Source organism: Typopeltis vanoorti, chromosome 13 (assembly GCF_054136105.1).
Source record: "Typopeltis vanoorti isolate ZY-2024b chromosome 13, IOZ_Tvanoo_1.0, whole genome shotgun sequence".
Classification (NCBI taxonomy): domain Eukaryota; kingdom Metazoa; phylum Arthropoda; class Arachnida; order Uropygi; family Thelyphonidae; genus Typopeltis; species Typopeltis vanoorti.
This window is the reverse complement of record NC_143561.1, coordinates 117,677,796-117,702,737: the sequence shown is the minus strand read 5'-3', so window position 1 is coordinate 117,702,737 and position 24,942 is coordinate 117,677,796. Positions and strand designations below refer to the sequence as shown.

Below are 24,942 nucleotides of genomic sequence, written 5' to 3'. Positions count from 1 at the left end.
TGGCTACCACTCTTCTGCTATGCTACACATAAATTACACACTGCTAATTAAAGACTAAATTATGTCTTGTCTTTTACAGAAATAATCTTTACAATCTTTCATATTTTATGAGATTTGCATTACAAGTGGATTGAAAATGTGTGTTCTGATTATTATAATTTTTGATGAGATTGTTATTATTATACCGGTGTCTCCATTGAGTCAAAAAGACTTATTGCAAGAGGCTCACAATAACAGTTATTCACATAAAACTATATTTCTAAAACTCATTCACAGTCAGGGCACTTGCAACTACCTGTGGTAATACATTCCACTCATTCACCATTCTTCAAGCAAAAATATACTCCACAGACCCTTACTAGCCACTCTTACATAACTTCCACGTATGATTCCTATTTCGTCATATATTGAAAAATTTCAGTTCAGTTGAAAAAGACCAGAGAAACTTTTCCTAAGTCTTTATTTGACTGGTTCCTAAGTTAGTCGATCTCTGACATGGAGAAGCGGGTTTTTTGTCCCATAAACTTAAAAAGATCGACCATATAGAACCCATACTATTTCAGACAATGTTAGGTATCAAGAGATGGCAGCACTTGTTTGCCAGTCTCTTCATCAGTAGCCACTTATAATTAGTGATAGTCTTGGGCTGGCTATCTCTGATTGGCTACTAGTGAAGATTGAACTGTCCACTCAGTCTCCAAAAGCTAGATAGGGTTAAAAGGCCTCACCTATTCCCTATAAGGGAATGAAAGGTGTTAGATGATTTAAATGAAAAATTTCCTTTACATCAATTTTATAAAACCCCTTTAATATCTTATAGGTTTCTATCATGATCCATCTTTTCCACCTATCAACTAAACTGTGCAATCCAGCCACACACCTTCATTCTATGCTCATAGGGAGCATTCCACAAACCTTTCAAACAATATTACATAGTTTGCAACATGTTAGTGCTGCATGCAGTTGACGAGGCTAGGGATTTGGGGGTGATAATAGACAAGGGTCAGAGGACACAGCAAAAGTTGGCAAAATTGGCAAAATACATCACAGGATTACTTGGATGTTGAAGAATGCACTAGGAAGATTATCCCTCTCTATGAGACTATGATTCAATTGCAGCTTGACTACTGCATTGATTTGGTCTCTGAATCCTCTCTATCACCTCCTGATCCCCAAGAAACCCAGGTGACCAAATCAATGCAGTAGTCAAGTTGAAATTGAATCATAGTCTCATAGAGAGGGATAATCTTCCTAGTGCATTCTTCAACATCCAAGTAATCCTTTGATGTATTTTGCCAACTTTTGCTGTGTCCTCTGACCCTTGTCTATTATCACCCCCAAATCCCTAGCCTCGTCAACTGCATGCAGCATTAACATGTTGCAAACTATGTAATATTTTCATCCCAAAGTGCATAACCTTAAATTTTACAAATAAAATTAATAACACTGGCCAACAAAAAAAAATTTTTTTTTCTGCTGATTATGATCTGACACTTGTTTTTTTACTAATTTGGGTGTGCTGATTTCAAATATCAAACCTATTTTTTTCTCTATCACATGAGGTTTTTCCTCTATGGCATTTTCTTTTTGCTAATTTGTAAGTTTTTGATAGTTTTAAGGAGGCAGTACTATTTAGAGGATCAAAAAAATCGATTTTTTAATATTATTTTCTAAAAGTATGTACTTTTAAAAATCTGTTCCTAACTTTTTATCAAGAAATTCGAAAAATTCCCGAAGATATAGCCTATTATTCAAAGCGGTGCGCAGATCAGAATCGGAGCGCTTGCCGCTCTTGCTTTTTAGTAAACGAATAAATGCGTAAGAACCTGCAATGGCACGTACTGGTGCTTTGAATGCAAGAGAGGCCGATAACCGACCTAATACATTTAGGTGATGAAAAGTAGGCGATGACAACTGCCTAAAATAAATGAATGTTATATGCGTCATAGCGGCAAAGAACGATCAAAATCAGTTAATCGTTAATCGATCGTGAAAGTATGATGAGCACTTATAACATTTCAATAAAGTCTCTGGTTTTTTTTTTTGTCTTGTTAATTGCATGTTAGTCGGCAGTGAAGAAAATACATCATGTCTACTACTCGAAATTGTGTCAATAGTGTAGATTCTTTCTGCTACATTTGTGGCAGCTTTACTGTTCCCAGTCAAAGGACAAATATCACTGATTTTGTTAAGAAAGTGTACTTTGCATACTTTGATGTAAAAATTGCAGATCAGGACAAGTCATGGGCTCTAAATAAAGTGTGTAAGTCACCTGTAGAAAATTTACGACAGTGAAGCAAGGGAAAACGCCAAAAATTAGCTTTTGGCATTCCAATGATTTGGCATGAACCGAAAAATCACGTAGATGATTGCTATTTTTGTTTAGTTCAGACTTCTGGTTATAATAAGAAAAAAATTGTGTATCCAAATCTCGACTCAGCAATTCGGCCAGTTGCTCATTCCAATGAAATAGCTGTGCCAATTTATAAAGGACTTCCTTTACTTGAGAACGAGCATGATTGGGATATGCCAGATGTTCTTGAGGAGCAAGACCCGGATGTTGATTTAGACAATGAAAATTTAATTTCTAGTTCTGGACCGCAACGTTTTACTCAAGCGGAATTGAATGACTTAGTAAGAGATTTGGGCCTATCAAAGGAATCATTGAAATTGTTAGCTTCAAGATTAAATGAAAAAAACTTACTGGAGCAAGATACAAAGATAACTTTTTATCGTAGCAGGGAAAGTAATCTTGTACAATACTTTAAACACGAGTGCGGGTTTGTTTACTAACTGAAATGAGTGTTGTACAATATCATCCAAATGAGTGGCGTTTATTTATCGACAGTTCAAGCAGAAGTCTCAAGTGTGTCTTACTACACAATGGGAATATATATGGCTCAATTCCTATTGGCTATTCAGTCCACTTAAAGGAAACATATGAGGACATTAAAAAGGTGAACTTTTTACTTGGCTTTCAAAGAGGATATACAAAGTTTCCGTGTTTTCTATGCTTCTAGGATAGTCGAGCTAGAAACCACCACTGGAGTCAGAAACATTGGCCTCTTAGAATATCCTTAAATGTTGGAGAACAGAATGTTATAAATCAACCTTTAATTGACAGAGAAAAAATCATTTTTCCACCTCTACACATCAAACTAGGTCTTATGAAGCAGTATGTTAAAGCTTTAGATTTACAAGGTGACTGTTTCCAATACATATGTGAAAAATTTCCACAACTTAGTTATGAAAAAATTGAAGCCGGTGTATTTGATGGACTGCAAATTAGAACTTTAATGAGAGACCCAAATTTCATCAACTCTATGAACGAAATTGAGAAAGAGGCCTGGACTTCATTTACGATGGTTGCGAATAATTTTCTTGGAAACAATAAAGCGTGCAATTACAAAGATCTAGTGGAAACAATGCTTGAAAATTTCCCGAGAATTCATTGCTGTAAGCAATGAACAAGGTGAAAGATTTCATCAAGACTTAAAAACTATGGAAGATCAGTACCAAGGAAGATGGGATTCTCACATGATGGCCAACTACTGTTGGAGTATTCAAAGGGATTGCCAAAACAAAACACAGCAGAAATTGCTACAAACAAAAATTTATTCCCTGAAACTCATGTGTAAGTAAAATTGTTATTTTTTTATAAATATTCTTGTAATTTTTAATGAATATTGTTAAGTAGTTATGTATCTAATTATCGGCCTCTCTCGCATTCAAAGCGCCAGTACGTGGCGCGTTGCAGGTTCTTACGCATTTATTCGTTTACTAAAAAGCAAGAGCAGCGAGTGCTCCGATTCTGATCTGCGCACCGCTTTGAATAATAGGCTATATCTTCGGGAATTTTTCGAATTTCTTGATAAAAAGTTAGGAACAGATTTTTAAAAGTACATACTTTCAGAAAATAATATTAAAAAACGATTTTTTTGATCCTCTAAATACTACTGCCACCTTAAAACTATCAAAAACTTACAAATTAGCAAAAAGAAAATGCCATAAAGGAAAAACCTGATGTGATAGAGAAAAATGGGTTTGATATTTGAAATCAGCGCACCCAAATTAGTAAAAAACAAGTCTCATATAAAAGTCAGCAAAAATTGTGTTGGACTGTGTAATCATTATCCTATGCCCACATTGACAATTTTTTAAATCATCTTGCAGGATATCTCATCTTTTAATCAGTTTCCCATATCATTAATATACAAAATAAAGGGTAATGGCCCTTCTCAATTCTCTCCTATCATACAGAGGCTGCAGACTCACAACCTTGACTTTCTCACCCTTCATTTTCACTTCTCTTCTGCACTATTTTTAAAGGCATTAAAAATGCTTTGCTACTTAAAATAGCTTGCTGAAGTTGTCTTATTACTGCAATTTAACTATTGCAAGTACGTATTTAATTAAAAAGAATTTTAAATTACTTTATTTTTCAGGAAAAAAAGTTTCTTTTTCAAAACAAAATGGATGAACTTAAAGATAGAATAGAAGGAAAACGTCATGAAATAATACAGAAATGGGAAGAAAAGTCTAGGGATTTCATAAACTCATTTCTAGAATTGTTTGGTAAAGATGGACGATTGGTAAGTACTATATTATTTAATCAAAATCAGATGTATTTTAGCATGCAGTAATAATAATAGCTAAGATAGGATTGGTGGTGAAGGAGGGTAGGTTAGGTCAGCAGAGCCTTGAGGCACTCTTGCATTAGTGGTAATGCTTGAAGTGAGGAAGCCATCCACATTAAAGTAAGCTGGCTACCCAATTAGAGAGGATTGTAGGTAGACCATAGGTTTGCAATTTTGCATAGCAGGCCTTGATGCCAGATGTGATTAAAAGCCATGAAATTTCAAAAGCAACAACATGTATCTCCAAATTTTTCCATGGTACATATTCTGTGGTGTGTAATTTGGACTAATGAGCTGTGGATCTTGATTGACAGAATCCATATTGTGGTCACTGATTAACTGTAAGCAAGTTAACTATTGATGACTTTCTCCATTATTTTGGAGAGGATTGAGGCAACGGTGATTGATTGGTTGGTAGTTTAATGGCAGACTTATCTCCTTTTTTTGAAACAGGCTGGATATATGCTTGCTTCCTTGCATGGGATAAGCACCAACTAAGTATTGTAGATGACAGAGATGATACAGGATAAGTGTTAGCTCTGGAACATGCTGTTTGAGTAGATCAGGAGAGATGGACTGCAGTTGGCTGAGCTTCACAGAAAGAAAGGTGAAGATGTCAGAGTGGTTTTTGGAGACTGATAAATATCACAGATGACTGTTATTAAGCAACATTTGGAAATCTAGAGTCAGAAGCAGTAGATTGTAAATTAGCCATTCTCTGGCAAGCATTTCAGATCTCATGAAGCACAGGTGCTCTCCTTGTGGAGAAAATAATTGAAATGTGTAATTTGAACATTGAAAGCAGACAGTAGTTGAACGAGCTGCAGTTTTGGTTTTGGTCAAATGTAAGAGTAGTTAGTGATGATATCATTTAAGTTTGTAAAGTGGATGTGAAAGTTTTTTTGTTTTTTTTTGGTCAGGATTCTGTCATGCTTGGTGTGTGTGTCTTTTTGAGGGAAATTTATTTTAGTTGCAAGTTCATTGTTGTAGTTTTTGGTTCATTTATGGTTAAATGGAAGGACCAAGTGGGGACATTCACTGACAGGAGATACTCTTTGACATGTCATCTATACAAAGAGTGATCAGTCTCCATGCCATACCGGGCAGGTTTTTAGAGGCACTTGTCTCATAATAATGAATATACTTTAAATACGTAAACACAAGAATTGATAATAAAATTTTATTTACAAATATTTCATCTTGAAACTAGCAAGCCATCATCAGTGTAGGAATGGTTGTACGAGAGTGGTCTGAAAAATTCTCAGCCTAATGATGAAAAACAAATTTATAATTCCAAAATTATTTTTATTTTTCAACATAATCTCCCTTAAGACTAATATTCATTGCTGGAATAAATAATACATTTATTCCAGCGAAGCTCCAGTGCCATTATCCCATCCCTGTAGTGGTTCTCAGTAAGATCTGCAAAATACCATTCTACAGCTGCAATCACCTCTTAATTCACAGAAAAACACTGACCAGCGAGGAAGAGTTTTAGTTTTGGAAAGAAATAGAAGTCAGAGGGAGCCAAATCTGGGGAATAGGGTGAATGTTCCAACAATTCATAGTGCAGATCCCTTAATTTCCCCATTGCCAAAACACCTTTATGGGCAGGTGCATTGTCCTGATGAAAGATGTTCTTTTTTACCCTTTTCAAGATAATTAATAAACAAAATGCCTTTAGCATCCAAAAACGCCAATGCCATGACCTTTCCTGCTGACGGAACCGAATTTGTCTTCTTTGGCACTGAACAACCGGCTTCTATCCACTATTTTGACTTTTGTTTGGATTCTGGTGTGCAATGGTGAATGCAAGTGTCATCCATAGCAATAAATCAACACACAAAATCAGTTTTATTCTTGTTAAAACACTCCAAGCACTGTTCAGAGATTTTCATGCGAGTGTGTTTTTGATCTGCTGTGAGCAAGCGTGGCACCCATCTTGCGCAGAGCTTTTTCATTTGCAATTCTTCAAGCAAAATATATCCTACACGTTCTTTTGAAATGCCTATAGCCTCAACAACTTCACACACTTTGACTCACCAGTCATCCAATACCGTATTGTGCATTTGATCAATGATTTCTGGTGTTGTTACACTTTTTGGACGTCCTTCGCGTGGATCATCTTCAAGGCTGGTATGGCCACGTTTTAAACTTGGCAGCCCATTTCTTAATTGTTGAAAACGAAGGAGAAGAGTGCCCATAAACCTTCTTTTACAAAGAATTTTATCCATTTCAAGGGATACAGAACAACACTTTTGCTTCAGACAGCTGTATAAAACAAACTACTTGATAGAGTGACTTGCAATTTCAAATGGATGCTTATGACAGACGTACCAACTAAGAAAAAAAAATCTTGCCGATAGTGTTGCCATCTATGGTCAAGGCCGAGAACTTTTCAGACCACCCTTGTACAAGGTAGAATGCTAAGAGCAGATTATTTCTAGACCATATGAACCATGTGTGCATATGATGCGATTCCATGAAGATACAAAATAAATTTTAAATAAACGTATATTTGTTGGCCTCCCACATGCAATTACTTGGACACTCTCTCTCTCTCCAGATATGACTTAGTACAGTATGGCAACAAAATTATGTGCCATCTGACTGGGATGCCTCCTGACAGGTTTGGACCCACATAGTTTGTGATGGTCAGCTCACAGGACTAGTATTTTTATTGATGTGCCCTCAAAATGAAGGTTCTGGGTTTCTGTTTGTCATTATCTTGAAGGGCATCATCACTCACACTGTATTCAGCAGGCAGGGAAAAAAAAAAAAAAAAAAACTGGCATTTTCCACTTCAGGCTTTCAATAAGCTGGGTATTGGTGCTAACTAGACCACCTGGTTGTTGAAAGTTTTTTCATTTTGTAAATTAAATTAAAGATATCAAGAAATTATATTCTTATTTAATCTAAGTATCTTCATGACTAGGCTATTTGTATTAAGATGCTGATGTCTTAACATTAATTGCCTTAGTATCCCATACTGCAAAGCATGCTTCCTTTTTTGGGTGTATATAATGCTATGCATTATGGGGAAAGCTACTACCCAGACTTGTTCCAACCTTTATTGAGGTTTCTTCATTGGGAACCAGACCGAGAAGAAATATCAAGTTTGAAGAAATTATACACATTGTGCATTATGGGATACTAAGGCAATTAATGTGAAGTCATTAGCCCACTTATACAAGCATCCTAGTTGGGAAGAAACTTTACATGCAAACTTTGCTTCCACTTAGATAAAGGATTAAACAATTTAACTTAATTAGACCCCACTCAAGTGGGGCCTAGTCTTTTTGCAGTGGAATGCTCACAGTATTTTCAATAGTTACTTTTGTGGAAGCAAGTCATGGGAAGGGGGTTAGCTTGACAGAGAGAGAGGATGTGTATTGCACATCACCTGTTCATTAGTGGTTGATGTGTATGGTAATGTGACTTTTGTGTTATCTCTAACCCAGATAAGATTTCAGTAAAGGTTAAAACAGGTCTGGATAAATTCCTTTCCATAATGCATGACATTAGACACTTATCAGGCATGAGTTGTGCATTATATGGAATATTAGGGAATTCTGAATGCCTCTGTACAAATTGAGAAGGTATTCCACACATCCAAAACTTTGTGCACATTATTAGGTAAACTAAGGATGAAAAATAATATAATTTCTTGTCAAGTGTAATTTACTTTAATAAAAATATTGAGAATATATTTTTTATGTTCCAGAATCATTTTTGGAAAGAAAGCAAAGGTCGTATACGTCATGCACTATCGCCATCTGGTAGTCCTCCATCTAGTCCTTCTCCAGTGCGATCTCGATCAGCATCGCCTTCTGCAAAGAACAGAAGAATACAAATAGGATCAAATTTAGATTATTCAGATGAAGATGACTGTTTTGAAGAGGATATTTCTAATGATATAAACAGAGAAACTGAAAAGAGTTAGTGATGGATCTAGATATGTCAGTTTTTAATTGAGTGTTCATATCCAGAAAAACGTGAAGGATCTAAAACTAGTAGCACAAATAGAATCGATGATTATCAGAGAAGGTTTTGCTAGCTCTACTGAGTACTTTTTTTTTTAAATAAGAAACTTAATTGGAAACCAATTTTTCTTCTACCTTCTTTTATCATTGTGGTAGTTCCTGTTACAGACCTGATCGATTTTATATTAAGGCGTTTTCAGCTCATGGGAACATGTCAGGGGATCAGTGTTATACTCAAATATATATATAAGAAATTTATTTGAAGAGTTATTTAAATATTATTTAAAAAAAAAAGTTTGTAAAGATATACATATATATATATATATGTGCGTGTGTGACATTTTATTCACTTTTTTTTGTTATTAAGTGAAAGAAAAATAATACTATGATATATACGAGTGTTGGAGTTGAGCAATCTCTTATTTTGTTTGAGGCTCTGTAATGCTAAATCTTTGAATTTTACAAAGTTACGTGGACATATTCTGGAAACGAGCAGTGCAATTTATGTAAATAAATTGTGGTAAGAAATTTTTAATTATTTCCGGTTGTATAGGTATTATACTTGTTGCTTTGGCCCCAAGGCATCATTAAAGTAATAAAATTAAAAAAAAAAAAAATAGCAAATATTTAACATAGCCTGGTTTCTTTTTTATGACAACATTATGAAGTGCTTCTTGATAATTTCACTTAAGCATTAGGAAACATTTTGTGTTTCATGTCAGCAATGCTCACATACATTATGACATCACATGCATAGAATTTTGTATTTCATTAGGTTTTTACTAGATCAAAATTTTTGTTTTCATCAGTTTTGTTTAATGGGATGGTATTCACTGACATTTGTCAAGTCCTTGTTAATCTCACAACATGATTGAATAATAATGGGTCTTTGTTGTCACCATCAGGATTAACAGTGAGATTTTATTTCTGATATATTTTTAATATATATTAGAAGAAAAGAATCTGTTAATGTGCTTCTTGAAGCATTCAAAGTTGTATGCATTAGGGAAATGGATAATGGAAAGACTGTTCCAAAGGACAGAGATATGTGGAATGAAGGAAGACAATGAAAAGTTGAGTGAGCCTGGAGATAACGGTTGTTGAACAACAGCTTCTCATGTTCATACATGATCAGAGAAAACTGGAGGAATAGTGGGAATCAGTTCGTTGAAGCAACCTCTTGGAAATATTTTTATAGAAAAAACAATGCAGAGCATCTATGGAAAAGTGATTCATTGGAGGGAAGGAGAGAAGAGCAAATATTAATCAAATAGCTTTCTTCTGGATACAATCTACCATTATATAATGGAGTTTTTAGGTATGCCACCCCCAAGATGTGAAAAGAGTATTCTAAAGTTGAACAGATTTTGGATTTATAAAGTGTTAGTTGATAAGAACTGAAGTAATATTTAGAACAAAAAAAAGAATACCAAGCTCGTTGTAAAAGCTGTGAACATGATAATTTATGTCAGAATAGGGTATATGTGAAAGTTAGCTCAAGAAGAGAGCTGGTCTTAGGTGGCTAGCAGTGTGTTATCAAAAGTGAGGGAGAGTGAAGCATGGTCTTTCCTACTGGAAATAAAGCAGGATGGTATTTGGTAGCATTGTAATTTACTAATGATCTTCACTCTACTTGAAGATTGGTTTAAGGCATTAGCCATAGAAGATACTCAAGTGTTTTTGAATGATGAGGAATGGAGCATGTGCTGTCATCAACAAAACTATGAATAAGATTAGGCATTAATAAAAAAAAAAAAAAGATCATTGATGTATAGGAGAAAGAGTATAAGTGAAAGCATAAATAGACTATTGGAGTACTCTGGCATTGATGGAAAAATCAAATAAGTAGGAACTAACCACCATGATATGAAAATGAACAACTAGAGAGGATGTTAGCAATCCACTCAAATTGTGTGTGTGCAGGGGGGTAAGGTAAATGAATGTTAGTGAGAAGACTTGCTGTAGTAGGGCAAGAATGACAGAATCTATCTTGGTGATCACTAATTAACTACTAAGTTGCTAGGCGGTAAAGAAACTAGTTATGACCTTTTCTTCACTTTTGAGAGTACTTGAAGTGAGGGCAATGTGAAGTTAGTTTGATCATTTCACAGTGTTAGATACCAGATGAATAGGACAGCTTGTGAAGGTGATAAATGGTGGGTGTTGATTCTGGAGAACAATCTCTTTACTGCTGGGGGGGGGGGGGGGGGCATGATCTTGGTTAGAGGACTTATTGGTATTAAGACTAACAAAGATTTTTTTTTCTGTTAAAAGATCAGAGGAGGCATAGTGAAGTTGGTGGAATACTAAAGGGGTTATCTGACTTGGTTGTCTAAATAAGTGTTGGAGTAGAAGACTGATGCCAAGAAGGACTCTTGCCTTTTCTTTAGGATACGTTGCTATGAGAGAGAGAGAGAAGTGGAAACATAATAGGGCAGTTTTGCCAAACAGCCTCACCAAGGACTAGAAAGCTTGCTGCCATTTGAGCGACTGCAACCAATGGCAGATTTAGTTCATAAAGTCTGCTTTAGATTTGATGGGTTTTGTTACAGACTGTATCACAAGCTAAGAAAGAGAATGGAATTTTTAGCTTGGAGGCAGTACACAGAAAATCCATTATGCTGGATGTGATACCCTCTTGTTTAAGCCACTGAATGACAAGAGGTAGTTGTAGTGCCATGAGGAATCCAAGTTGCAAGCATATTAATTTGAATTAGTTTATTTAAACAGTTAAACATTATGCATATATCACTGACCCTTCTGTGAATATAAACAAAAAAAATGCTTTTTTTTTTTTTTTTTAAATATGAAAAGAAAACTAAAGTATTTACTGATAATATAAAAATAGAAGAGCTTATTAGATATTTACTGATCTTTTTGCTTCATAGTGTGATGACGCTTTTGGTATAATAGCATAAAAATACGGTTTATTGTATACATATGTAAAATATAAATAATTTTTATAGCAAATATCTTAATAGATGCAGTGAAAAATGTAAATTTCATTAAATAACTTATTTTCATACTAGATAAATAAACATGTAAAAAAAAAGTTACCAAATATGACAAATTTCTAAGCATACTGCATCTCACAAATCACCACTTCAGACGTACAGATGCTTTGTTAACAGAGGTTATCAAAGGTGCTGGTATACCATACTGTCGCACAAAAAAAAAAAAAAAAAAGCACTGGAAAAATAGGTAGAGATTCAACCAAAAGCCAGTTTAATCTCTGGATAATGTATTTTCATTTGATCCTGATACAGTTTGAAAACTTAGAACTCATCATGCAAAGCCTCAAGGATTTATGGAAGTTACATTAAACAGGATAGCCTCTGCAATCCATAGGAATCCTATATACAAAATTTGGAAGTTTGCTTCAATATAACTTCAGTCTTTACTAATGTTCCATTACTGAGGGCCGGAGAATTTCCATATTTGTAACAGTTGGAATCAAAAATATCCACTTTTGATTCAAAATCTTCCCTGTAGCTATATGGACAATACTTTTGTTATTTGGAATAACTTACATCAACAACTAAAGTCTCCTTACAAAAAATGTACAGCATTAATAACCTTCAATTATACAATTGAATTCACTATGGAACTTGAATCAAATGGGACTATATCCTACCTCAATGTCTTTATAAAAAGGAAATTACATGGTTCCTTATCAACAACTGTATACAGCAATCCCTCGATTAGTGCGCCTAAATGCATTCTTTAAAACAGGCACACTAATCGAGGTTTTACTGTATTGAAAACCTTCATTCACATTTGACATATCCATCACAGAAGTATATTGTTATTAAATAACTCCTTCAAAGAACCCATGCCATCTGTTACTTGATCAAACTACTGCTATTCTCCATTCTGTATATTAAAGGTATTTCAGAACGTATCTCTTACATCGTAAAGAAGTTCAATATTATCTTACCACATTCAAGCCTATCTATGATACCATAGATAGGCTTGAATACATAGGAAAGCTTGAAGAAGGCTGCAGAATTATTGATATTGTCAAAGAGTTTGGAATCTTGCATAGAATTGTATCCAGGCTCTTAGTAGCATTTCAAACCAATGGAATGTGTCCCAGATGCTTCCTAAGAGATTTTTTTTTTTTTTTTGGTTATAACAGCAAAACATAATTATGTTTTGCTATTAAAACCAATTATACCATCAATTATAATTGATGTATCTTGGCAGGACAGCTTGCAAGTCTGCTCCATTCAAACACAGATAAGTAGGCCTATATACCCGAAGGGTTGTAGTCTGCATCCCTTTATCTACGGCTTATCGTAGAGCACATTTTAAGCGGTGTTGTATCCATAATAACTGGACAAGACATCAATGGGCTAATGTACTCTTTACATATGAGTCATTTTAGTATTTCCTCTGATTCTAGATGACACTTGATCTGGTGTGAAAATGGTACTGCTTATATCTTGTGAGAATGTTTTTGAAAGGGATAGATATGGCCGAAGGCATTATTAGAGAACACTTGTTTTGTTAATATAATGATGGTACAACATGACATGGATGCACTGAACTACAGGTGCTAGAAAAAAGGACTAACTGATGTACAATATTGCAATGAATATTGTACATCAAACAATCAAACATGAAGTTCTTCAACTTCATGTTTGATTGTTCTGTGCTGCTGTAGGCGGAAAAAAAAAATTTTTTTTTTTTTTTTGGATGGCACTGCCACATGACATTGTACACGAGCAGTGGAGATATTTCTAGAGGCTAAGGATATTAATTGAAGTGGCCAGCACACTCCCCAGATCTCAACCCCCATAGAACATATTTAGGACACAATAAGAAAGAAAACAAACAATACTCTGAAGGAGGATTGGGCCAGTTTGCCTCAAGAACTCCTGAATCACTGAGTGCTAAGCATGGTATGACATTGGAGAGCTGCATTGCAGTTTGGGGTTGACATATTCTTTACTAAAATGTCTCTCTACATAGTTTTCTGTAAGCATCATCATCAAATTCCTGATATGTACCCTCAACGGGTGTACAGGATATGATAGTACTACATGAAAAACTTACACCACTGCTAACTTCCTATCTACAATTTTCCTCCAAATCAATCTGTTACCTGTCAAGACTCCAACATTATCAGATCTTACATTTCTATCTTCTAAGGCACTTTTTACTATATCAATCCACATATATCTTGGTCTTTTTACTCCCAACCTGGCAGAGAAACTTGTTTTGTTAATATAATATAATGATTGTACAACATGGTACATTAATTCCTTAACTATCTCCTTAGCAAATTTGTAACTTTTGCCAAAAACATATTGCAATTTATAACACATTTTTTGTGTTTATGTCCATTAGGCTGTAGTCATGAATATTTTTCATATACATGTAAATATGTGGGGTGCTTAAGGGTCAAAGCTGTATAACTGAGAGGAGACCTCCACATGAATTGAAGGAAGTACAGGAAGATGGTTTAATGTTAAATCTGGTGTGAGACAAGGATGTACATTATCCCCTCTGTTATTCATTATCTATATGGATCACATTATGAAGGAATAAAGCAAAGAGCTGACATTGGAGATGTTAATGTCAGCTCTTTGCTTTATGCGGATGATGTTATACTTCTAAATAAATCCGCTACAAGTCTGCAAGATTCTCTGACTAAATTGAATATCTGTTGTAATAGATATGGTATGAAGGTCAGCAATAAAAAGACAATGAAAATAGGCAGAATCATTGAAAATGTCAACTGTGTTGTGAATGGAAAACCTGTGGAACAAGTAAAACATTTCAGCTACTTAGGCACGATTTTTACTGAAGATGGTAAATTAAATATAGAAATAGACAACAGAATCAGCAAAGCTGGTATGGTGGGAAGTCAACTGAATAAATTCATATGGAATAAGAGAGAAATTAGTCGGAAACACTAAATTAGCTGTATACAAGACAGTGTTCAAACCAGTTTTAACTTATGGATCTGAGAGCTGGGTCAGAAGTAAAACACTTGACCAAAGACTAGAGACCACAGATATGAGAGTCCTGAGAAAGATTATAGGCGTGAACAGATGGCATCAATGGCAATATCATATTAAAAATGAGGATATTAGGAAAGAACTTGACATTGTCAGCATCCAGGAATGCGTTAGCAGAGCTAATCTCAGGTGGTATGGTCACTTAAATAGAATGGGAGAGGAAAGATTAGCAAAACAAGTGTTCTCTGCCAGGTTGGCAGGAAAACGACCCAGAGGAAGACCAAGATATAGGTGGATTGATACGGTACAAAGTGCCTTAGACGATAGAAATATAAGATCTGATAATGTTGGAGTCTTGACAAGTAACAGACTGATTTGGAGGAAAATTGTAGATAGGAAGTTAGTAATGATGTAATTTTTTCATGTAGTACTGTCATATCCTGTACACCCCTTGAGGGTACATGGCAGGAATTTGATGATGATGTAAATATGTAGTTTGTGCTTAGCTTTTGGACACCAGTGAATTTGTTTTGACAGAATACACAGAGTTCTAAACATAGTCCTACTTTTTGTGGTATAAATGTAATTGTCAGCTTCTTAAACTTGGGTTGGTAATTAGTCCCTACCACACACTCGCCACAACGGAGAACCTGGACCTCACTTGTTTTCTAACTATACCCTTACTCAGCTTCTAGAGATCATAAACAGAACAAATTAAAGAAATTAGCATGTTAATATTGATTAATACTGAAGTACATAATATTATTCTAATTCATGTGTCATTCCCTATCCAGGAGGTTGGCTACCATGATGTGACTCATGGTTGACCACAGGTGTAACGACCCTGTCTTCCACATATTGTAAGTATTCGTGGCTGAAATCCATGTATGTTCATGGGGCCGGTTTGCCTGTTCTGAGGGATGAAAAATCTGAGTTTCCAGGCGAAAAAATTCTTTACTTCCATATGAGACCAACTAACTCACCTTTAGTCAAAGGAGACCAGATAAAGGTCCCTCATGTCATAGACGGATAAACCCAGGTCTTTCCTACTAAACTGCTTCATCTATACTGACAGAGCTACAGTGGCTCTCATAATATTATCATTCTTTATTAAAAATTATGGAAACTGCCATGTTATAGTAAAACTTCAGTTTAATATAAACTAAAATAATCGCTCGACATTTTGGCATTTATATCAAAAGTCATCATCTGGAGTATACAAACAAACAAGCTACATTACAATCTACATGGTGTGAATTTAAATTGGTGTTCATGAATGCAACTTCTTCACTTATCTCTGCATACTGTCCAATCCACTTAATCTCTCCATGAAACTTAGGTGACCAAATCCATGCACAGTAGTCAAGATACAGCTGAATAATAGTCTTATAACAAGGGACAATATCTTCCCTAGCATGCTTTTCAATATCCAAGTAATCCTTTGAGCCATTTTGCCCTCTTCCGCAACATGCCCCCACCCAGACTTCAACTTAGTTTACTATTATCTCCAAGTCCATAGCCTCATGAATTTCCTGCAATCCATTACCATCAATGTGATATACAGTATGTAACCTTTTTGAGCTGAAGTACATATCCTTACATTCTGCATTATTAAATTGACAACCTGTCCATAATGCTAATTCATTTAAATTATCCTGCAGGATATTTACATCACCGTTATTAACTATTGCTCTCTCAGTTTTTCATCAGCAAACAAATGAATATATCCCCTTAAATCTTTCCCTATATCAGTAATATACAAATTATAGAGTAGTGGCCCTAGTACATAATCCTCAGGCACTCCACTAGTCATCCTCATTCTCCATCATATACCACTTTCTGGTGTCTGTTTGTGAGCACCCCCCATCCATGCTACCTGTTTCAACTTTTGTAATAGTTCTCCATGCAGTACTCTGTCAAATGCCTTTGCAAAATCCATCAGTATGATGGTGTGCCCACCTCTCTTATCTAATTTACTATAAAACAGTAAATTACCAAGGCAGGACCTCTCTTTTACAAAGCTGTGTTGCCCACCATAGAGTATAGTATTCCTCTCCACACACTACTAGATTTTACCTTTAACTACCACTCCTTAGATAAATTGGTCTGTAATTTTCTACTTCTGTCTTGGAGCCACCTTTATGTAATGGAATTATCTTACCCTCTTTGCAGTCCCCTGGAAGCTTACCAGAGCTGAGACTTAGATTGAACAATTTCATCCACAGCAGCGCCACTGCTCTTACACATTCATGTAGCACATGGGCCAATATGCCATGCAGTCCTACTACTGTACTCACATTGATATTTTTCAATATGCTGAACACTAATCATCTACCTCAATTCTGACATCCCATTCCATTCATGTGCCATCTCCTATCAAGGAGGTTGACTACCGTGATGTGAATCATGGTTAACTACGGACATAATGACATTGGGTGAGGATCCTATCTCTTCCACATATATTGTAAGTATTCATGGCTGTAAATCCATGTGTATTGCCAGGGCTGATTTGCCTGTTCTGAGGGGTGAAAAACCTCTACCTCCTTTCTTGCTTGCATTTTATACTTCTGATGGTATGCTGATCACATTTTTCTTTATATGCCCTTTTTTTTTTTTTTTTGAAGCCCTTGCTTTATATCCCTGCTCATCCACTTGACCCCCAGTTGGTTTATCATCCTGACTCTGGGTTCCCATGCATGACTAACATTCTTTCCTTGTAGCTTCTCAAACCATGTCACTGCTCCAAGATGCTTTTAGGACCCTTACCAGTATGTTAATAATACTGATAAAGGTTTGTGTGAGGATATTCAGATGATGCAGAGCTGGGAAGAACTATGAGGAGTAGAGCAGTGGCTTTATGAGAGGACTTGAATGGACAAATTGAATTGGCATGAGAGTGAGGTTAGCAGTTCAATGTTGCAAAGTGCAGTAAAATTAAGAAAACAAAGATGAGATGCAGAACATATAACTAGTGGGGATATATATTGGAGGAGGAGGAAATAAGAACCTTAAATTTAGAGGAAACATTGCTCAAATTGCGAGGACAGTACAAATGATTCTGGCAACGCTGCAGCGGATACCAACTTGAAACAGTAAACTTTGCACGAACACCCTCCACTTGTGGCCCAAGAAAAGAGAACATTGTGTAAAAGAGTGTGCTGACAGATGCAGAGAAGACCAACTTGTAGAAGTTGGCTTCATTGTATATGGACCACTGTGCACAGTTTTTGAAATCAAAAAGTGATATTGGAAAAGTTCAGAAGCAATTGACTTTTATCAGAATAACGTGGAAGAAAAAAGTCACCCTGGAACTATATGGGTAGGAAGTGATAAGTAGGTTTTTTTGCATGGAGATTGGGGATGATTGTAATTGTACTGCCTGAGCTGACTGCAAAGTGTGTCACACACTACTTCTCTAGTTCTTCTGGCAGTTCAACTTCTTTTCCGTTGATACCTATCTTAAATTCTGCAGAAAATGAGTTTGCCTTGCTTCCCTGATGAAAACAGCAAGGACTGTTTAACTGACTCACAACCAGCATGACGTTTCATCATGTTTTACTATCGTATTTGTTTCTAGTTTAAGTTCAGAATACAGTTTGATCAGCTAAGTCTTAAAAATTGCCAGTATCTCGTTCATTTAGTAACCAGGTAAATATTTACTGCATATACTAGTTAGTACAGTGAGCCAGCACATAATTCACACTACTAGCTTGTCATGTGTACCACAGATTTTTCAGTTCTTAAAACTTTTTTTTTTTTTTTGATTTATAGTATTTTTATTTTGGCTTTTATCCCTACACACATTTGTTGGTTCCATGCTTCAGTATGATATCTAATTTCATAATCTTTTTGGCTCCATGATTATGTTCACTAAATAATAATAAAAAAGTAACTAAAGTGAAATTTTTATAAATATGGCAGTCATCTTTAACTTTTGAAATTTCAGGTGTATTTTCTTTTTTAATATAAAATCTTAATCAATATAAATAAATAATTTCTAGTTCCACTAAGATTTTGCTATTACATATTATTTATGGGTATTCATACAGTATAATGACATTATTTACTCACCGTTCATATCTAGCAATCTATTTCTTTTCTTGTTCCTGTGTTTCAATAGCGTTCTTATACCAAGAATAAAAAATGCAAGTGCCAGAAGTATAAAGTAGCCAGAGTACACAATAAACTAAAGAAAGGAAAAAAAGGTATAAAGGCAGTTTGAACATATTTAGAATACAGCATTAATAAATTTAGAAAAAAAGTACTTTTGAATAACAGCTGGTATGCATATACTATATGGTGAATTCACTTATAAGCATCACCTTAATTATGATCAACTATCATTATAAACGATGAAAAGTCCCAGTGACTCATGGTATTGGTGTTATTCTGAAAAAAAAGTCCTAACAGAAGCAAAACTTTCAATGTCACTAATTATTCCTTTGGTACTTCGCACTACAAATATGTTGTGCGAGAAGCAGTTGCATGAGATGATATACACAGGTAACATCGAATCATTAGTTCCTCGTGTAATACTAAGTATGAGATGGTTACCCAAGTAGTTAAAAATGAATATATTGAGTTAGCATACATAGGGGTCACTGAATGAGGTAAAGTTCTAAAAACAAAGAGATTTCCTTTATAAGACTTTATGCCCTAAATCTAACAAACAGAATTTAATTTCAATCTACATTGCTTCCATTAAATCTTCATCATCTACCCAGTATTATAACTATTATACAGGTATCTCTCGATGGAATCAGTCAACTTATCATGGGAGATCCATTATTCACATAATACCTATCATACCTCTGGCAACACATTCCACCTATTCACCACTCTCCCAGCAAAAAATCTAATCCTAACATCCTTGCTAACCACACTCTTACACAATTCCTATGGGTGACGCCCTTGTTCCGCAATGTCCTGAAAAAAAACTCTTCAGTGTTAATCCTGTAAGACATCTTGAATAACTTATATGCATAATTCCACAGAAAAGTTATCTTAGTTACTCATCCCTGAAACTGTTTTCCTCATCTCCTTAAACTCCAAGTGACATATATATATATATATATATATATATATAATGTGCACAGTAATCCAACATGTGATCGTATCAAAGCCTGGTAAAGTGAGAGAATAACTCCCTTATTGCTACAAGTTAGCATTCTCTTTAATAGTAGTTATCCAATGCAGTGACTTGACCACCTTATCAAAATGACTCTTAAGCTTTAATTCACTGTCTAAAATAAGCACAAAGTCTCTAACTTCATTGACCACTACATAAATCCCCATTATTATACTCTGTCTATAATGTCCAAAATGCATACCTTTACACTTGGCAACACTGAACTGACATTTTATCTGTTGTCCACATAACCAATCTCTTCAAATCACCCAAAAGATTCTGTATCAGCTGTATTCCTTATTACTCTCCCAAACTGAATATTATCACACTCAAGATCTCCCCCCCCCCCAATATCATTAACATGTCAAATAGCCAACTAAAGAACCCTATGATAGGCCATTGATCACCCTCTTCACACACTCAGCACCAGCATATACCCCTTTGTGATACCTGTCAGTCACCAAGTGGTGTATGCTGGTGCTGGGTATGACTGGAGTTACATTCCAATCATACAAATTTATTTTGAAAACCTATCCCTCTGAGAACATACAACAACTTAATGTATGAAATACTGTCAAAATCTGGAAATACAGTGATATTTCTAGATTTCTACCTATTCCCCTTATCTAATTCTGCAGTCACTATTACAGAATATGAGCACACTGCTAAATTATTAAAAGTGATATTAATATATCACTTACACCACCTGTCATACTTGAATTCATTCACACTTTTTCACTCCCCAGGAAGTGAAATAGTGTGAATTTTCTTTGCACTGTTTGCCTGGGGAAACAGTGCAAAGTCACTACTGAAACAAATCCCAACTCAGTTGATCCTCAAGACTGGTACTATCAATGTAAGAAGCATCAATTGAAAAGAAATGGCACTAGCAGAAGAATTTGATAAATCAACATAAGAGGTGTAACTGAAACAAAGAAGACAAAAACAGGTGAGATCTTTCTCTAAGCAACAAATACAAAATGTATAATCAGGGAAAAGAGGAAGTAGCTATAGTATTCAACACGAAATATGAAGATAATCTTCTTGAATAGCAGGCAATATTAAGTAAAGTGATGTGTGCAAATATCAGAATGGAGAACTGGACAAAGACTTATTTGTGCAGAAGATTGATCCAATGAAGAAATGGAGGAATTTTTTGAGATATTAGAGAAGCCAGCTGTCACAATGAGAAAGGAAAAATTGGTCCTTGTTGGAGATCTAAACAGCAGAGTAGGAAATGATTACCAGACAGATGTTTTGGGAAAATTTGGAGGAAAATGCCTGCTGGATTTCTGTTCAGGACATGGATTAGTTATTAGTAACACCATGTTTCAACATAAAAATGTGCACAAATTCACATGGATAGAACATGCAAGAAATAAAATAAAATAAAAAATCTCATAATGTTATAGTTCATAGTGATGTTTTCCAAACTGGTTCAGGACACAAGAGTATATATACACGTAACCCTCGTATAACGTAGTACTTATACAATGCAATTTCGATATAATGCGGTTTACAAATTGTAATATCCCTTGTTCAACGCTGTCTACAATTTCTAGTAACCCTTTATTTTTTATTTTTTCACATTTTTCACCGCGGGACTTAAAAATCAAATTTTATCTTCGTTAAATTTATGTCTGCCCGTATCGCGCAAGTAGTTATAAGTATCGAATTTAGTTTTATTGTATCACTGAATAAGGTACAGTACAGAGGCTTTTGCAGTCTGTGTCATTCTCAACAAATAGTGCAATTAGAGACAGATGGAATAAAAACTGTGCTAACTAATAAATCACATGTCCCCGCGGTCTCACAGGAACTATGCTGTATAAACTTGAGCAAAACCATATGTTGCACCGAAACACAGTATCTAACTAAAAACTATTGTCCAATTTTTCAATTATGAAATAAGTGTTTGTTTTATTGCATTTGAAATTCTCGATGTCATTATGACAGATCACAAAGGCTATCTTTTATTTTAAGTTAGCCAAGAATTGAAATATGCCATATAATGAATGTGTGAATTCGCCTGCCAAGAAGCCATAATGAATGTGTGAATTTGCCTGCCAAGAAGCCATAAAATTCAACCGAGGGTTGAAATGTTTGTGTGAGGTGAGCCAGTCACTAATGAGAAGTTCCATCGGAACGATAAATGACACCCTGTTGTGAATGTTGTTATGAGAGTTTCAGATGTTATGGAATTCGATTGAAGAGAATTAGTATTTCAACTCGCCACTTGGCGGTTGCTTTTGTCTTTGGGTCGCAAGATCTTTTGTTAATATCGCACATCTTTATAGCTGCTGTCTTGTGTAAAACAAAATTCATCCAGTATGTATTGTAACAATTAAAAAAACTTGAATCATTTTTAAGCGTATAAAAGGATATCACCTGTAAATCGTTAAAATGCCAGCAAAATTCTCAGATGTGCCCCCACTGGCACAAGTGCCATAGGTTCGCCATCTAGGGTTTACTATATAAAGTGTTTATTGTTGAAAATTGTCTTCGTTTTCTGCCAGGAAAGCGCATTTAAAATGATAAGTGTGTTATTCTCAAGCTGAGCAATTTATTTCCTGGTGAGTTACATATGTAATGCTTTTTTTTTATGTAAAAGTTTATTTTTATTGTAATGACCACTAAAACTGCAAAGAAAGAGGAAACACATCATTGAAGAGGAAATTCATTTCTCTCGAAGAAAAAATTAAAATCTTGGATCGGTTGAAAATTGGAGAAAAACCAGGAGTTGTTGCAAGGACTCTGAATTTAAATGAATCAACAATTCGAACAATCAAACAAAATGAACATAAAACATAAAATCCGAGAAAGTGTTATTGCTGGATCAACGGTAAGTGCAAAGCGCGTTGCTCGTGTTCGCAATATTCTAATAGAAAAAAATGGAGAAATCTCTAATGATTTGGGTAGAAGATTGCACTCAAAAGAAAATTCCTTTGGATGGACACCTTATTAAGCAAAAAGCTCTCAAAGTTTATAAACATTTAAAAGAACTTGATCAAGATTCTTCAGAAGAAATCTCTCAGCATGGATTTTGTGCCAGTAAGATTTGGTTCGAAACCTTTAAAAAGCGGTTTTCTTTGTATAATCTTAAAATCCAGGGAGAATCAGCATCAGCAGACGTTGAAGCTGCCCGGAAATACCCAGCAGAACTTTTAAAAATCATTAAAGAAGGTGATTACACTGCAGACCAGGTGTTCAACACGGATGAATCTGGATTATATTGGGGAAAAAATGCCAAAACGCACCTATATTTCGAAAAATGAAAGATCAACTCCTGGATTCAAAGTTTCCAAAGATAGAATTACTCTACTGTTTTGTAGCAATCCATCAGATGATTATATGACAAAACCAATGTTTATTAACCGATCTGAAAATCTTCGTGCGATGAAAGGGATCGACAAGTCTACCCTACCTGTTTATTGGTGGGCCAACAAAAAGGCATGGGTTACAGCTAGCATGTTTGAAAATTGGTTTTTCAAGTGTTTTGTACTCGATGTAGAAAGTTACACAAAGAAAAAGAATATGGACTTCAAAATTCTACTAATTTTAGATAACGCACCAGGCCACCCAAAAAATTTAAGCCATCCGAATATTAAAATAACTTTCTTTGCTGCCTAATACTACTTCACTTATTCAACCACTCGATCAAGGAATAATATCAAAATTTAAGTCATATTATTATATTCGGCGAACATTTCAATTAATTTTGGAAAATGTAATCTAATCCAAACATAACACTGCCTCAAGCGTGGAAAGTTTTCAATATTGAATTGTGTAAAAATTATTTCTCTGTCCATTAAGGAATTATAACCCTCTATGGTGAATACTTCCTGGAAAAAAATATGGCCTGAAGCCGTTCTGGAACAAAATTTCGTACTTCTAGTAGATGCCGAGCTACGTCGTATAATAAACGTTGCAGACATTTTTGGTGGAAGGGCTTTTACGATATGGTTGAAAACGAAATTAGTGAATTAATTGATGGAGAAACAGATTTAAATGAGGAGGAACCAGTACAATTAATAGATGGCATCGAACCAAATGGCAGGGAAAGTTCTGCCGAAAATTCTGATTGTGATAAATCCGTTAATGAATTCAGTTTAAAGAAATTAGCAGCAGGATTGGACTTGGCAAGAAAGTTAGGAAGTTATTTTACAGATAATGATCCCTCAATGGAGCGCTCGGGAAAATTCACGAGAGACAATTGGATTTTTGTTTAGTGCCATGTTATGAACTTAATAAAAAAAATTGTAGCATAGTGGAAAGCAAAGTCTTATTACTGACTTCTTGATGACTAAACCAGCCAAAGTATGCAATGAGAATTATACAAATGATGTCCAAGAGACTTCAAGTGGTGACGACCTCCGGCCACTTAAAGAACATCTACGCAATGTTATTTCTGAAGACAGTGATGACGATTAAAATATGCGCTTTATTTTATTGTGTCTGAAACATTTATGCATTATGTGCAATGAAATATATGTACAATTTATAATTTTATACTACATAGTTTATGTTTTCTTAACTTACATGAATTAAATAAAAATATTGTTTTTGTTGCATATGTTGTTGTTCATATAATTAAAAAAAAAAAAACAATTTCGGAACCTAACCCTACTCTTTCCGTGTGATCTAAGTCTCGTATAATGTGATTTATATAACGCGGCATTTCTATAGAACCTAACATCCGCGTTATACGAGGGTTACCTGTAGAGTGTTTAAGAAAGTTTTAAAACAAGTCAAAGTTCAGCAGCCTTCAGAGGTGAATTGTAGACTCAAATGCACAAACATTGAAGAAAAAAATGAAGAGATTTGAAAACAAGAAACAAACCTTGGAAATTCAATGGCAAATCCTGAAGAAAACATTGACTGATTGATTCAGCCAAGAGGCATGTGGTGAGGTTGTAAGGACAGAAAAATCAGAACTCCATGTTGGTCTCAGGAAATTAAAGAGGCAGTCAAGGAAAAAAAGAAAGTTCCTGGCATAAGTCAGCTTGTTCTCTTAGAGAATACAGAGAAGGTGAAGCACTATGTAAAACTAGCTAAACAAACGTCATGGGAAGAAATTTGTTCAGAGGATTTGAAATAGGAAGTGAGCCTACATTAATTGAATTATGCAATCTACATTAATTTAGATTGCATAATTCAGGTGGTCTAGTGTCAGAATTCCAAATGATTGGAGTAGAGCTCTCTCATAGTACCCATCTTTAAAAAAAAGA

At 35.1% G+C, this 24,942-nt stretch overlaps 1 protein-coding gene across 6 annotated transcripts in view; it reads right to left on the bottom strand.

Moving 5' to 3' along the window:
• Nucleotides 1–8,329: 8,329 nt before the first annotated feature.
• The window catches only part of LOC150100493 (thiamine transporter 1-like), a 344,253-nt gene continuing 327,640 nt past the window's right edge, over nt 8,330–24,942 (bottom strand). For all 6 annotated transcript variants that reach the window (XM_090402459.1, XM_090402454.1, XM_090402455.1 and 3 more), the window contains exons 10-11: nt 18,658–18,772; nt 8,330–8,467 (exon numbers count right to left, since the gene is read on the bottom strand). In XM_090402459.1, coding sequence (XP_090258585.1) covers nt 8,397–8,467; nt 18,658–18,772 — 186 coding nt within the window. In that variant the 3' untranslated portion in view covers nt 8,330–8,396. The remainder of the gene's footprint in view (nt 8,468–18,657; nt 18,773–24,942) is intronic.